At 42.2% G+C, this 17,078-nt stretch overlaps 2 protein-coding genes across 14 annotated transcripts in view; both read right to left on the bottom strand.

Annotated features, from left to right (window-relative positions):
* Positions 1-539: 539 nt before the first annotated feature.
* Positions 540-4,387, bottom strand: hoxc1a (homeobox C1a; the record flags this gene model as incomplete). The annotated part of the gene is made up of 2 exons (XM_021564429.3): positions 540-1,028; positions 3,964-4,387. Coding segments are annotated over 2 exons (768 nt in total), but the record flags the coding sequence as incomplete, so codon positions are not given.
* Positions 4,388-11,613: 7,226 nt separating this feature from the next.
* Positions 11,614-17,078, bottom strand: part of LOC110491998 (homeobox protein Hox-C3a) — a 71,846-nt gene continuing 66,381 nt past the window's right edge. For 8 of the 13 annotated variants that reach the window (XM_090202819.1, XM_036946912.2, XM_090202818.1 and 5 more), the window contains 3 exons: positions 15,579-15,724; positions 15,054-15,375; positions 11,614-13,428 (listed from right to left, as the gene is read on the bottom strand). In XM_090202819.1, coding sequence (XP_090058945.1) covers positions 12,719-13,428; positions 15,054-15,375; positions 15,579-15,686 — 1,140 coding nt within the window. In that variant the 5' untranslated portion in view covers positions 15,687-15,724 and the 3' untranslated portion in view covers positions 11,614-12,718. Of the gene's footprint in view, positions 13,429-15,053; positions 15,725-17,078 lie in introns of those variants that run through there. The other 5 variants (XM_090202822.1, XM_090202820.1, XM_021565928.3 and 2 more) reach the window with 2 other exon arrangements.

Below are 17,078 nucleotides of genomic sequence, written 5' to 3'. Positions count from 1 at the left end.
TTTGGAAATAGATTTCAGCCATGGTGCTTTTAAAAAAATTAATTAGATGTTCTTTCACCTTTTAAACGAAGAGAAAACCCTGACAGAAATATACATGCTTTTTAGTCAAGAACATTTCAGGTAGGCTGTTCCCGAAGAAAGAGCTGGCCACAAAATGATTGTAATGCTGCTTTAATGACATGTAGGCTAACTTATAATAATTAACAACTCAATAAATAAATAAACAAATACATATAATACATATTATAATAATAGTTATGTCTGATTAAACTTATTTGGTATAAACTCATAAAGTGCCTTAATTTTACTACAGCTGACACCGGAGAACAAGTCAAATAGCCTACTCCAATCGAAAGTCTCAGGTAGGCTTATATTGCCTCGTAAAATAATGGTTCAATAAATACAGAAAATAAATATGTGAGCCTCTAAAACTAAGAATCGCCGAGTCAAACATTTTACAATAAATTATTCGCGTTCACAAAACTTACCCTGCTTTCGTGGTTTTCGTGCAAAACAACATGATCCTGATTTAACCAATTAGGCTAACTAAAATTCCCCCAAACGGAGAATTAAACCAGCTGCAGGTTGGTGACACTATCACAATTTTTAGGCCTACACACCTTGTTTTGTAACGCACGAGACAGGTCCTCTGCTAGTTGGTGTTTGGGAGAGCACGAGGTCGGGTCAGATGTCCAAGTTGTTGGAGCGTGAGTGTTCTGAGCATCTCGAGGACGCCAAAGGGGTCACCGGGAGAAGAAGGCCCTCGCGCGTTAATTTCTTGTGTTTCATGAGCCGGTTCTGGAACCAAATCTTCACCTGCGTCTCGCTCAGCTGCAGGGCGCTCGAGGGCGTCAAGTACTTGTTGAAGTGGAAATCCTTCTCGAGCTCCGTGAGCTGTTTTGTGGTGAAGTTGGTCCTTGGTACCCGGTTAGCAGTAAGATGGTGCCCATCGGTGGTTACCTCCACGTCCTCTGTCCATACTGACCCCCGTGCAACTATACTCAATCCACAGGCCATGTGCATCTTGGCTGAAAAGACAGTTAAAACACAAGTATATCATTATTATAAGGAGCATAAAAGTGTTTCTGAAACTGACCATGGAGACCACACTGGCTGCAACATAAAGTCATCTTATCCAATGAAAGAGATGAATGAAGGTTTCAGGGGGATTAAAGTGATTACAGAATGACTTATAAAACATATATTCAATATATTCATTAAGTTAATTGGTTATGTGTATCTGTGTTGAGATCAATACACTGGGTGGCAATGAGGAGTAAAAAATGTGGCACTAAAAGAGTCACATTTTTGTTGCAGTGCCCAAGATTCGGCTATGGTTCTGAGACATGGATAGATAAGTAGCCGTCGTGGCTTTTGCCCTAGTCACACACTGGACACTGGACTTAAACCAGACTTAAACAGCTGACTCACTAAATCCTCGGGACTAGAGTAGGTGTGATGAAATCCCTAGTCTGGAGTGTTTCTTAATCCTGGCACTGGAGACCTAAAGCAGAGCACAATTATTTATTTTCATCGTAACACATGAATGATGACTTGATCATTTTGATCAGCTAGAATAAATGTACAAAAAAATAGTGCCCCCGCTTTGGGTCTCCGGGACCAGCATTTGGAAACACTGATTATAGGTGTTGGATTGTTTGTGATGGAGACACCAACCCCATCATGGTGTCTGTCTATGGTGATTATAGGTGGGTCAATTGACTGGTACTGTATCCATACTGTACCATGGACTCAATAAGGCCAGGTATTGGATGTAATAACTTCTATCATAATTCATAAGAAAGGTATAGGAATTGAAGAGGCTATGAAGAAGAGGCCTCTTAGACACGTCAGCTCATAGGAGACGTCTTGAAATCCATGTTTTAGACAAAGGAGAATGTCAAGGAGAGGTTTACCTAACCTATAACCTAAACTAAGAGCCTTTGGTGACTATGAAGAGGCCAACACAGGCCAAACAACACAGTAAGTAATTAAGCACCTGGGCTCTCAGGAATAGAACATCACATGTACATTCTGATGAATGACTTCTAAGATAATAGAACTGATGCTGGCCAGGAGGAATGAAGAATCAAACTGAAAATATTCTCCTTGGCTGGGAATATTAACGACTCGCATGCTTTAAAAATAGCCAGCCAGCAAAGCCAGGGCAAGCTGCTGAGGGAAAGTATTCCCAGCCAAGGAGAGACAGAAAGAGAAAGTGAGAGAGAGAGAGAGAGAGAGAGAGAGAGAGAGAGAGAGAGAGAGAGAGCAAGAGAGAGAGAGAGAGAGAGAGAGAGAGAGAAGATCAATACACATTGCCTCAGCCATCTGGGCATCCTGCCCACAGTAATTCAGGTGCTGTCAGAGCATAATTGAAGAATGAGGCACTGGGAGTATATACACTGTACCAGCAGATCAACTTGCAGAGACGGGTTGTATGAAGGCCTTTATGCATGAGAGAATATAGGGATGCTTTGTTTTCGTGCCAAGACAATACACCCTACAGAAAAAAACGTTGCTGCTGCTTTCACTAATCATACTACTGGTAAGAATGTAGCACTAATGAGATATACTCCAACCCCGAGAATCATTCTTATGATACTACGTCTATCCTTTAAATCTACCCAGCTGTTTGTATGATAGCTTAAAGCCATCAGGCAGTAACATACAAACGCTGGCTAGAGGACATGGATACTAGTCCTGGCAAGCAACAAAAACAATCAATTTAAATCAAGACATTTTGAATGAGAAATTGTTGTAATTGTAGATGTCTCTGAGACAAGTAACAATGAAGGCATGTCATCTTTGATTAACCATTTACTGCAGTGTGCTATATCGGGGTCACACAGAAAGATTATTGGTCGTTTTAAACATGATCAATTACTTTCAATGGGCAAAGTCAAGAAACTGCAGGTATTCTACGGGAGTTTTTAGTAAGTACGATCTCATTTCTACGAAATCAGAAAGTATACGCTGAATGCACAGTAAAGACCGATGTGTTGTTGGTGGACTGATGATATGTGACTATGATTATGGTCAAAAGGTGAACGCGTAAAGGTGCTTGGCATTGAGATCAATACACAAGGCTCTCATTACTATACCGACAGATAATCAATAGGCAGAGAGCTCTAACGTTTTTGGGAGTGAGCTTGGCTAAACTTACCTGTGCACACTGAACCCTCAGGTCCTACTGCCTTTCCAGAGCACAGTGATGCAAATTAAAGAAAGGCGCAAGTGGATAGAATAAAACTATTCTATTCTTTTCTAGAAATATCTCCATAATTTTCTGTGCCCCAATAGGTACAGAGAGGCAGGCATATGTGTGTATGCCTGTGTATAGACTCAGTACATCCTAATTTTTCCAATCTGGGTTGAATTGATGAATACGTAGGTAAAATGTCACTAACTGTATGGTTATTGGGGTTGACTGATTCAGGAATTACAAGTGCTCAGTTATACTATTCATATTTTATAGCCTATTACCTTTTGTTAAAAGTCACAATTATGTATTTATTTCTGAAGCCATTTGGTGCAATAGGCTACATGAATGCAAATAAATACGTGTCTTGTAGTTGATCATGTTGACCGACTTTTGCGAAATTTCAGCTATGCACAAAAACACGTCAAACTTGTTTTGCCTGTTGTACAGTAGCCTACAGTAGCCTAGCTTATACTTTCGCACAGCACAGCACTGTCCTACCTACAGTAGCCGATTTGAGAATATGGCACATCTGTTGCAGACTACTTTTCAACATATGATAAGTAATGAATAACGGTTTACCAAACGTTAAATGTAGATGTAGAAACGAATTGATAACTAATGATACAGTACTCATACATCGTTTAAGACTTGCTATTGGTTTTCGTATCAATAACAAATGAAACGTTTTTACAAATGATTTGGTCAATAAGATAGCTGTCGTCTTTCCAAATGGGAACGTGAACGACGTGTCCAAAACTTACCCGTCCGAGGTCGAGTTCTCTTCACTTTCAACCACTCAAAAGTTTTGCTCCTGTGACTTAGTTCAGGTACCTTACACTTGGGGTCCGAGGGAGAGCCACTGTCCACAACAGCAACGTGAATCTTAGGCCCATCATGAGTGTAGATTTGAAAGTGTGCATTTACACACCCGAATTCGGAGTGCGCCAGCGCCTCAGTCGCGGTGTTGTGTGTGGAAGAGGAGTATCCAAGTCCGGGAAGTCGTGCTCGTGAGCCAGGAGATAGGAGGGGAGACGAGAGTAGCGGAGGCAAGACGCTGGCGTGGTGGAAAAGCCCTGACTCTGTGTTAAGGGAAGGGCTGCTCGAGCCTGAGCAGACCCGGAGCTGACTTACCGTGCAGTCTGTTTTAGAACTGGTTTCGAAAAAAGATGGGTAACTGTGTTGCAATTAATTAATATTCCCTGCCAATCTCTGCTGAAGTTTTTCCTTAGTTGCCAGCGCTAACTTCAGGATAAGTTATCTGGTCCAAGTCCCGTATCATGACCTCCCCAGGTCGGTACCCCCCCTGCTACCCTCCCCATTACACGCTAACTCTTGATGTGAATTCACCTACCATAATCGTTGGACCGGTCAAACGGTCGTAGAACGCATGGACAAGTAGCTGTAGCTAACACCCAACAACGCATGGATGGACCAAGACAGCGACCATGCATGGACAGTCAGATGGGCATGCCCTGGAGAAAGTCGATCTCTGATTGATGGAGATGACGTGCCCTCTTGGTCTTGGCCAATAGCTGGACATCTCTGTCATCCATCCGGGACAACGCTGATTAGCCAAGCCAAGCAAGTTGTAGACTATTTTGGGGTGGCCAAATGAATGGACTCCATCCAGTACAGCAGGCAATGCCAGTGTAGACCATTCGTGGTAACTTTATTTTCTCAAACAGGTCCGTTTAAATATTTACGCGTAAGATGGACACATGAAGTGGCACTTTGTGACTGGGATATGGAGGACTGGGATATGGAGGACTGGAATATGGAGGAGCAAGTAGGCCTAAATGAAGGAAAGTTCCCTGAGACGATAGACCAACGTTTCTGAAGTTTTGCATTCATCACAGTGTCCGCGCTCATATTTCAAACAGGCACAGGCAAAATGACGGCAGATTGGTGTGTTCCTCTTTACGCGCACTGTGCTGCAGGCTTTCTCCATCTACCAACTTTGTGACTCTGTATACATCACGCCAGATTTGTTGTTATCATTTACGTAAACGATTGGGCCTATAGCTGTTATTTAATAACTGCTTTTAAGGTACAAGCCAATACCATAACAACACTTGTTTGCAGGTCCTGGATTGAAATGTTTGCCAATATTGGCCTAAGACGTTCATTAGTATAGGCCTACATAATGTAAAATGCCTAAACAAACTAGTAGGAAGGTCGACTATAAGCTTAAGTGGATACAGTCTATTCATTGGCGTTAGGGTCTTACGCAACTATCCTGCGATGACGGTTTTTTCAGCAGCATTGGCCGCGTTCAGTGCAGGGCTAAGGGTCATGTGAAAGGCACACTTAATGGGTTCAAAGGTCGTGACAGTGGCTGTTGAGCTGTTCACTGGCAGCATATCTGTAATTAGTCTCCGAACAACTAGGAAAATAGCTCCGAGGACAAAACCCAAAAGTTTTGCATTTGAGAGACAGATGGACGTTCACGTTTAGGGACCCACTTCTCGACAATTATATAGCCTTAGTTAGCTTTATGAAATGGGAAGATAAACTAATAGAACTATGAATGATCAAACTATGTCAATATTGCAAATGCAGGCTCAGCGATGTTATTTCAGATACATATTTCCATCTTCATGTATATTATATATACAGCCGGCCTTCTTCTTGCCATTAAACTGTATTTAAATTTTTAATTAGATGGCATAGGAAATGTTGACAGTGCAAATTGAACAACAACCTTTAAATTACATTTTGTTCGGCCGCTATAATTCCCAGTTACGTGCATAGGCCTATACGCTCATCCTCATTTTATTACACTTTAAGGAGAGCTAAACCTGTTTAATTGCCTACATTAAAGTTGATTATATTCAGATGAGGCTACATGTTAAGAAACAAAATAACACAACGTGAGAAAAAAATGTTAGTATTAGCTCGTACATTTTTTTTAAGAAGCAGAATTTACAGGTAGGCGTGCAGTTTTATTAGGAATTATTTGAAGGAATTACATGTGTTTAGAGATACAGGTAATTACAACGTTATTAATTCAGTAGCATGTCTGTTGAGTCCAGATATTGAGGTGGGTGAGACAAGTGGGTGGAGAATCCAAAGACCTTTGGTTTTGTAGTATTGACTGCTATACGATTAGAGTGTAATATTACATATACCGGGACACCAACTTCACAATAGACAACGTATTTTAGTTTCACAAGCGTAAATGTATCCGTTTAAAATGGTGTAATTATTATTTGTAGTAAATATCGTGCATTTATTATTGTTATTGTTATTATTATTATTATACGACTTCGTTTTATTAGGCATATCATTTTTGCTATTATTATTATTGTAGGGGAGAGAAATTGCTATGAATAATGTTTTATTGTTCATAACTAACCTCTATTTGCGTCTGAATTTTTGTTTGAATTATTATCATCACCGTAACATAATTTTCCATCAAAGACCATATAACTAACCTGATCACAATATTTATTCACACAACTCCACAATAGTAATTACAAAACAATGATATATAATCAACCATTTAGGCCTCATAAAAGCATACAACATTCTATAGGCAACAGCCCAGAAACCCGGTCGCAGCTGGGGGAGGTAATGGAATTCTACAGGCACCGATGTGCTGAATGAGTGAGTGCGATATATCCCTTCCCTCCGTGCATTTGCATGCTACACTTATCCATCTTGTTGTCATCTTGCGAGGTTACCCAGGGTTCACGCGCTAGCTTGTTTCTCTCCCCTACACTCAATAAATAAATCTCCGCAGCGTTCTGTTTACCGCCTGAATATAAATTTGTTTGCAGTCGATCGAAGACCTGTGTGGAGGTATTAGAAATTGTATTTCTCTAATGGCTTTCAGCAGAGGGGGAGGGGGGGGGGGGGGGGGGGGGGGTATGCAGTATGATAAAAAAATATATAAAATTTTTTAAAAAACAACTGGCATGAGAATATTTCCTCTCCCTTTCTGGAAATACACGTACTTCTTTAATTAAAAAAAAGTTAATAAACCCAGTTACCAACGAATAAAAAATCTGAAAATAAATAAATAACTATGCAACCATGCATATATTCAGTCAGTGGCATATGTTTGATTAGCATATATTTTAAATAAGTGTGTTAAACACACTCCTGGTTGTAAACATCCTGGCAACAGGAGTGATATTATCACGCTGACCTTAGGAAGTAAAACAAGTCCTCTGGACCTTGAGTTGGCTCGTCTCCCTCTCAACAGCTTGTATCCCCAAAACAGACACATTTACCAGGGCAGATGATGCTAAACAATCTGGGATGATGTTAAGAATGGAGAAAGAACATTTCCTTCTTTTTTTTTACAGCTGGAATGAAACCAACCAGCAGCCAATACCACCATCCTAAACCTCCTCTCCCTCTGCAAAATAAATGAACCAACTCACTGCATTATTTAACATCCTGCATGGATGTCAGATTTGTACTTTGCCTTCACATGCCTCATTAAAATTATGCACTCTTACAAAACCCTTCTCAGATGCTATTTGGCGATAAAGTCAAACACCACGTGTTGTTCTGGATGGGTAACCTAACATACCTTGTTGTACCCTGTACAATCCATTCCATGTTCCCTTATAACATGCATATTACATTTTCACATCCCTCCATCCTCTTGTTGATGACCCCATTGTCTCTATAGTTGTCATTGGAGGTGAGGTAAACAACGCTATTGGTGAGGTTGTCTATCTCAGACAGCAGGGAGAAAGAATATTGATTGACTGATGCTGCTCATTTGTTTTCTGCTCCATTCTCTGATCTCTCTGATCTGTCGCCAATAGAGGAGCTGAGCTGCAGAGGCCCAGTGATCATGGTGGCCATGCCTGGATGGATGGGATTATCTCCTATGGGTTTGTATGGACCCCTCACCCTGTTGACACGGACATACACGCACACACACACACACACACACACACACACACACACACACACACACACACACACACACACACACACACACACACACACACACACACACACTGACAGTGGTCATACACACACACACACACACACACACACACACACACACACACACACACACACACACACACACACACACACACACACACACTGATAGTGGTCACACACACACACACACACACATACACACACACACACACACACACACACACACACTAACAGTGGTCATACACACACACACACACCTTGCTGACAGTGGCGGTAATGATGCTACAGGCTGAAGCGTGGTGACGGTGCTGACACTGACACGATGAGGCCCTGGTCTAACCCAGGAACACCGTCACAGACTCATTATTTGTCATCTGTCGACCCTGGGAGCGCTGGGAATTAACCGTGCGATGACAGATGACTGTCACCACCAACCTGAGGTCACAGTTGGCCGTTAATGCGGTGTGGGGCTGAGCTGTAAAAGCTGAGCGACCTATACAGTGGCGGGGATCTCTGTGGGGTCCACAAGATGACAAACAGGAGCAGTAAAAGCCAGCTCGGCGATATATATGCGGTGAGGCCCTCAGCAACCTGTACAGTGGGGATCACTCAGCAGTCATAACCTCAGTTGTGGACTTTACCAGGTCAAGGGACAGAGGCACGTTATAGTGAGGGAGGGATTGGGGGGAGAGGGGAGGGGCTCATCTAAGATGCATGTAACCACATTCCCACAGAGAGGATAATAGAGCGATACACAGCCAACAGCGCTAGCTTGGCATACTCAGACTTCCCAAGAACATATAGATACTGGTGCGCCACCAGAATATGTGTGTATGATGCTTCACAAATCCTAGGAGCCCAGCGAGGCGCTCAGCAGGCAGTCCCCCAAACACCATGACAACAAAGCATCCGTCATCACCGTTCCTCGCCAGCTGCTGTGCACACTTCTCGGTTTCCTTCCGGAGTTTTTACTGGCGGGAAATGAGCAGGGTTCAACATGAAGTGTGAGTGCGTCGTGTGTGTGTTCATCGCAGCAGCACATTGCTATATGCCTCCGTCTCCAGTCTCACACCGCAACGAATGCAGGGAAATAGAATGAGAAGGAGAAGACAGCACATGGCATTGAGACGTTTTTAGAGCTGAAAACGTCTATCGTGGACATGAATAAGGGTAAAGAATTTTTGTGACACAAAGGGCTGTGCTTTTAATTTGAGGTTGTTACCGTGGAATGCAATTGAAGCTGGATAATAAAGCCATTGGGTCTGTCCATCATATCTCCTGTCCTCTCTGAACGATCAATGACGATCAACGCGTTGACATTTAGCCTTGATGATTGGTGTGATTACAATTTCCTTTAATCGGTCAGATTTGTTGTAGTGGCAGATACACTGTCAATGTCAGTTAGAATACGTTCTTAACCAAAGGCAATTGGTACAGCATGCGATCCCTCTAGGACTTGAACATTGCTGTAGTGCCAACTGAGCCACACAGGACCACAGCCGAGGTACAGTAAGTGACTCTCTCTCTCAGTTTGCTCTGTCCTTCCCTCGACTGCCACACTTTTATCGGTGGCCTCACCTTTTCATTGTCACCGATCACCCTTAACTGGGATGTATTTAAAACGTCATGGATCTTTACGGCGGCATGCTTTAATGCGACGCTAACAGTTGTCTAGCTAACCAGGAAGTCAAATTCCTGAGATGGATGAGCAGTACCAGGTGAGTTGTCATCCGTCTACCTGAGTGATGCTCTCCCTCGCTCCGTTCCGCACCACGGCGCGGACATATAAATACAACCCATAAAGCTGACACAGGAAATTGACACTTAACAAAAAAAAAAAAAAAAGCTGCTGGAAAAGGGCATGAGCGGTGTGACGTACTGCTGAGGGTGGAGGGATTGAAGGGAGAGAGGGAAGGGGGGAGGGGGGAGAGAGAGCGAAAGAGAGCGCGTAAAGGCGGATGATAAGGTTAACGGTTGTAAATTGTACTTGATTGGCTAAAGGCCACCTGTGAAGTTCAGTGTCTTGTTTATCGTCAGAGGAATAGAGTATAATGCATGTATAATACCTACTCGTTGGCCCAAAATAAGTCAAATGAAAATATAACAACACAGACAAGAAAGGGTCACCAAGAATGATCTTACGTTGAAAGTTTTATGGGCAGTCTGTCTTTGTTTATGTGACCACCAATTGTCAAAAAACATCATCTATGATCTGGTTTGGATTGCAAGTCTGCTGGGATCTGACCTCATGTTCCGGAATGTGTAATGTAATGCATTCTCAATCCTGGATTCTGTTTCATATTCTGCAATGACACTGAGAGTGTTTGTAGTGGCATGGTTTAGTGTGGTGTGTCTGGTTTTTAATGTCTAAAAGCCGACTGTTTAGGATGGAGCAGAGCAGAACAAGCAGAGCTCCTCAGATGCCGGGCCAGGCCTCATTTAATGCTCTGTATTACGACCATAAATCACGTCTGCTCACACAGCACACACAAGAATGCAAAGAATCCAACACTGCTGTCTGCAATTTAGTCTCTCTCTCTCTCTCTCGCTCTCTCTCTCAGTCTCTCGCCGGTTGGTTTTCTCTCTCTCTAATCTATTCTCTGTCTGTCTCTCTGTCTCTGTCTCTGTCTCTGTCTCTGTCTCTTTCTTTCTTTCTTTCTTTCTCTCTCTCTCTCTCTCTCTCTCTCTCTCTCTCTCTCTGATTTATATTGAGTATGCATCTTCTGTTTTGTGTCCTGATTCAATCGTTTTCATCATACTGTACCTTTGATCTTAGACAGACTGCATTGTCGAGGCCATAGGGTTCCAGGTCATAAATATCTGATGATAACACTGCTGGCATTTACTGTATAATCTCTGTCTCTGTCTATCTCTCTGTGTCTGTCTCTCTGTCTCTCTGTCTCTCTGTCTCTCTGTCTGTCTGTCTGTCTGTCTGTCCGTCTGTCTCTCTCTCTCTCTCTGTGTCTCTCTCTCTCTCTCCGTCTCTCTCTCTCTCTCTCTCTCTCTCTCTCTCTCTCTCTCTCTCTCTCTCTCTCTGTAATAACAAGTAGATAGCTTGGCATATAGTCCTACTGGATGCTGTAAACTAGGGTGCTGAGCCATGCAACAAACACATCCTCTGAGAATGAAGGGACTCCAACCCTGCTTCAAATAAGCAATTGAAAAGGAGAGGGTTTAGAATGAAAGGGAGGCGGCATCAGCTCTTGTCAAGATGTCTAGTGGGTTGAGAGCCTGTGGTTGGACTGCTGGAAACACTGCCTTGTCTCCATGATTAATGTAGGGTAAACAGGAGGCAGGAGCCAGGGAAAGTGGTGCCCAGAGATTGTGTAACATGAAAACATAATATCACAGAGTTTTTATTGAATCTATTCCACAGTATGGGCTAATTTCATTACAAAACTTGTTTTCCAGAAGTAGAATGCACTCTTTAATCTCAATAAAATGCTGCTGGAGAATGAAGTCATTCTAATAAGAAATGAATAAAGATAATGATTCCACTGAGATTGATTTTCCACAAATGCCTTTATTAAACATCTCATTAATCAAGAACAGTATCAAAGACGTTTTTTTTTCAAAGCTGTGATCCTTAGTTTCTGCATCCAGTTTTAATTTATAGATGAATGGCATATACCCATTGACTCTTGAAGAATATAACTTATAAATGCCGCATGAGCTTAGTTCAACAGTCGTACCCTATCAGAACACAAACATAAGCTTGTTTTACCCCAATGTTTGTCAACAATGTAAATGTAAACAAACACTGTATAGCCTCGAAACACGGTTAAAACGATACATTTGAAATCATGGATGGTCAGTCCTTGCATCCATAGCGCTGTCTATGAATTTGAGAGTAGTTACATTTCTCCAGCCCCATCCCTTAGCTTTTTTAGCGAAACAGGGACAGGGAGACATGTTGATATTGTTTTAACGAAGGATTCTAGCTTCAACACAAACACATATATAACAAAAATAGAACTTCATTCAATATGAACATATGCTTCTGTGTTTTCACACTTACACAAACTCACACGAACGAACAGCTATTTAATGATAAGAACACAAAACATGGCCTAACACATGACACCTACATGACACCTACAGCCCAAGTCAAATTCCTTTCTCTCTGATTTACAGATATGGCCGCCACAATTATTTTACACATTAGGAGCTCTTGAAAAAACAAAACTGATCGCTAGTACGTTACGCTATACTGCAAAGTAAAATTCCTTTCTCTCTGATTTAAATAGATGACAAGCACAAGCCATGACACATGAAAATACAAAAATGGATTGATAATGTGTTCAAAACATGCATTTGACATGCAAAACAGTAGCAGGATGTCTTTGAGGATTTTATTGCTAATGTAAATCATGTCAATTTTGATTCAAAAAAGATAACATTTTGCCACAAGGTGTAACAGGAACAGAGGGGGCAGTAGTGGTCGCTTTTGGACTAGAAACCTATAAGGATACTGGAAACCCTATAGGTAATAAATCTGCATTCTTCAATGAGCCACTATCAGAAAGTTGAAAGAAAGCTAGCCTCCAGAATGCTGGTTCACATATTACTGAAGGTCTAGGTGTTTAGGTTTGTGGCATAGGCCTGCTCTTACAGGTGAGTAAGTGTAGGGGGTTCTAGGTCTAAGAGGCATCCTCTACATCTGAAATATGCACTGATGTCACTGTCAACATAAGAGGATAGGTGCCCTGGGGCGAGTTTGGAGAGACCCGTGCACAAACATCCGCTGTCTACAACCGTAAGGGCCGACTGCAGACTATCAGAGTCAGGCACAGTTCCGGTGGTGAGCTGGGGAAGGTCCATGGGAGTAACACGTAAACAGTCACTGGTGTTGGCCTTACTGTGAGAACCCGACGCCGGGGTACGATCACAATTAACGAGGAGAAGGTTTGGAGACCGAGTCCCTCTCACCAGACCAGCACTTCTGAATCCCGAGTACCCAACTCCAACAGAGGACCTTGGGCTGAGGGATGGCATGTGTGTGGTGGTAGAGAGGCACGGCGACGGTGTCTCAGTCGCTGTCCCTCTGTCCTCCTTATGATCCTTCTTGTATTTCATGCGTCGGTTCTGGAACCAGATCTTGATCTGCCGGTCTGTGAGCCTCAGGCCCGCAGCCATCTCCAGCCTGCGTGGTCGACATAGGTAGGGGCTGAAGTGAAATTCCTTCTCCAGCTCCACTAGCTGAGTACTGGTGAACGCCGTCCTCGCTCGCCTCTCTCCGTCTCGCCCTCCGTCTCGCCCTCCGTCTCTTCCTCTACTTGGGAGACCACCAGCTTCGTTACGACTGCACACTGAATCACCTGGGGGGAATGACAAAAGGAACATGTGAAGGAGCAGTCAATTAAAAGTCAGCTAGCGGGCACCCAGGCGAGCTTCCGCCTCGCTTGCGTAAAAAGGGAAAATCTTAACTGAGGGACTTAGCAATCCTAATAGGCATCTTGTAAAGTGTCCTGGGATAAAGTGTTTTTTTCTGGAGTCAATTAACCTTTTACTGCAGTGGGCTAAATCAGGGTCACACAGTGTTTCTTGGTAGTCTTAACCAAATCTACTTTGGAACAAAAGTACACACCTCACACACATGGCGATGGACTTAAGAAAAGAAGACACCTGTACCATGTCAGATATAGAGTTGAAATGTATTACATTGTGACGTTGCATCCCAATATTACACTTCATATACATCACAGAAGCCTGAAATATAACAAAACTATTTGACATAGAAACCACCAGATTTCCGTTGTTTAAAAAAAAATGTTTTTTTATTAATGATGAAATTATGATGAATATGAATAACTTTCCACTCATGACGCCAAAGAGGGCACTTTTGGTCATTGACTGCAGGAAAGGGCTACATGTGTTTCCGTCAAAGCTTCCATCTCTCCTTAATTGCATCAATTGCTTTGTGTTCATGACTAGCCCAAGAGAGACCTGTCCCATGGGCCTAAGAGAGAAACACGTCTATACCTTGCTGATAATGCACTGCAAGTGTCTGGGACATAACACCAGTTACAGCTTGTCTCAGATGATAGTGTTTTGAGAAAGTTGTTTTTCAGGGAATCGTCTTACATACGCATTAATCACATCTACACACGGCAGTAGTGTACCTGTCAACTCAATCACTTAAAGAGTGCCTTGGGACCACCACTGGAAACAACCACCTTCAGAGTGTCAGATGTGCCACAACAATCCTGTCAGTGACTATTGCATTCAGGGTTTAAAGTCCCAGTTTACACCTGGATATCTGACCTACTTAGGAGGAAATGATTGTGTGTGATAGAATTGAGAACTAACATCAGGAGTTGTTCAAACATATTATTCAAATTTCTTCAAATGTAACACAAACATATGTATGTGTATATACACTCTTAGGAAAGGAGGGTGGGAGAACCATTTTTGGTTCCAGGTAGAACCCGTTTTGGTTACAGGTAGAACTCTTTTGGGTTCCATGTAAAACCCTCTATGAAAAAAAGGGTTCTACATGGAACTCTCTGTGAAAAAGAGTTCTACCTGGAACCAAAAAGGGTTCTACCTGGAACCAAACAGAGTTCTTCAAAGGGTTCTCCTGTGGTGACAGCTGAAGAACCCCTTTAGGTTCTAAATAGCACCCTTGTTTTCTAAAAGTGTAGGCATAGCATAATTCTGGTCAATAAAAAGAGAATTATAGACAACATCTAAACTCTATATTATGTCAATAAAGGTTAAAACAAGAATTATTGCCTAATACTTATTATTTCTATGTTAATATGTGAGCAAGTCATAACTCACAAATGTTCTTTTGGCACCAAAATTATAAGGTGTGCAATGTTCTGATAAAATACGTTTGAAGGCTAGGTAAATGCAGATATAGGCTAGGGTAATATGGACAGTCATATGCACATTCATCATTATGACACTGTACTATATTCAAATATGATATTATATTTACCTAATTCGTTGGAGTCCGATGCACTCTGGTGTAGGTCATGCCGAGTTTCTCTCATCCAGGGGAAGAGATGCCTCGGTGAGAGGAAGTAAGTGGATGCACTGCACCTCTTGTCTCTGACGACTGCTTTGCCCTTGGCATGGCGGGTATCCACCGGGTCCGGGGTGCCCCATAACGGGTCAGTCGGGTACGGCGTGCAGCTGATACAAGCAGAAGAGGTGACTGAACGCTGGAAGAGTGGAATCTCTCGGAATTGTGGCGCGTGGCCTCCCTCACTGTGTCCGGTGACGCATCCAGCAGGTTCGGTTGCAGTGTTGGGTTCGCCCTGTAGATGACATGGGAGAAGGGACTGGTGCTGGTCCATAGACCTAGCAGGGTGCACTTCATCAAATTCACTCTGATAAATATAACTCTGGGAAGGTGTGCACTTTTGCATGTTAAATATATAGCTTTTACAACGAACGTAAATGTAAAAGCTTTATGCAGAAGACTTTAAATAAGCTTTAAGACTGTATTGAATAATATTACCAGAGGGGTAAACCGTGAAGTCACGTGGGGCCGTCCTCCAATAATCGCGCGCTGGAGTTGCAAACCGTCCGAAAGGAACTTAATCGCGCTGGAGGAACCCGCTCCCATTCTTCAGGCAGCATTGCAATAAGCACGGGTTTCTTCACCTATGGATGAAAACAACTAATTAGTGTATGAAAAGTAAGAGAGGACTAGCAGTGTATGTAGGCAGTTTTAGAACGCGAGAGAGGGGAAGATGGAGGAAGAGAGAGAGCTAGAGAGAGAGAGAGAAAGAGAGAGAGAGAGAGAGAGTAAGAGAGTGAGTAAGAGATAGACAGAAAAAGAGGCACGCAACTGAACGCATCATTTGGAACTAAATATCTATTCGTTTTTTATTTACAGAGTACCAGATGGTGGGAAGAATTCGAATGGAAATCCAGCGCAATGAAAGTTGCATCGTTTTTAAAAACTTCCCCGGTAGGTTATATCAATGCTCCTTGTTGGAAACTATCGAATAAGTGGTATGTTAGCCTACTTGGATAATATCAATGCTATCGCGAGATATACAACAAAAAAAAAAGACATTTGACTAAATGTGTAATTTTCGTGAATGTGTTATTGTAACATGAGTGTGCTGTTTGTTGAAGTGTTATTACTATATTAAAAACGAGGACCAACCATTGTGAGTGGTATTCCTCTGGATATACAAAGCTTGGGCTTAAAACTCTACGTTTGTCTATTTACTTTATTCTGTTTGCTTGTGAATATGCATTCAGTTCATAGTGGTTGTATGCTAATACACTCAGTGAGGGAACCATCCAAGTGAGCAGTGCATTTATCTACTTAGATTAAAGGACTTGGAATAGATTCGAATAGAGTCAATGGGAGTGGTCAAACAAAGGCTTTTGATAATCATTGCCACACACAAAGAGAATGAGAAGACTACAAAAGAATATCAAAAATAATAGTATTTTTTACCTCAAATGTCTGGCTACCTGCGATTACTAATCAATATCCACGTGGATGTGTTTTGCTCTGCCCAACAACATTCATATTACAGGGTATTTTTCGATTGATATAAAACCCGTGTGTATGGACGGACAGACAAAGAGGGAGGAAAATGACTGGCTGGCTGTGTTATACGAACCCAACGCTAACACCAAAGCAATAGCCTATGGACTTCATGAACTTGCTAGTCATTTAACTTGGAGGTGTGCTGTTGCAATAATGTTTAGGCCAATGTAAATATTACAATAAAAAAATAGACTATATAGCTAGCTATAAATACCCTACCCAAACGAGCATGGTCTACAGCAGAGCCATGTAGAGATTAGGGCTCTGGTGGCTTTAAAGTGTACGTGGACTAAGGATGATATTATCAGAAAATGTTGATTAGATTCTAGGCCTACAATATTATATTTTCACTAGTATTTCTATAATATAATATAACAAATATGTTGAGGTGAATCCTCAATAGATGTCTTCCAGCAGCACCGTGATGGATGATGCACTCTGGATCGC

The sequence above is a fragment of the Oncorhynchus mykiss genome, chromosome 16 (genome assembly GCF_057628025.1).
Source record: "Oncorhynchus mykiss isolate SJ-2025 chromosome 16, ASM5762802v1, whole genome shotgun sequence".
In the NCBI taxonomy this organism is placed as follows: Eukaryota; Metazoa; Chordata; class Actinopteri; order Salmoniformes; family Salmonidae; genus Oncorhynchus; species Oncorhynchus mykiss.
This window is presented reverse-complemented; position numbering and strand designations above follow the sequence as displayed.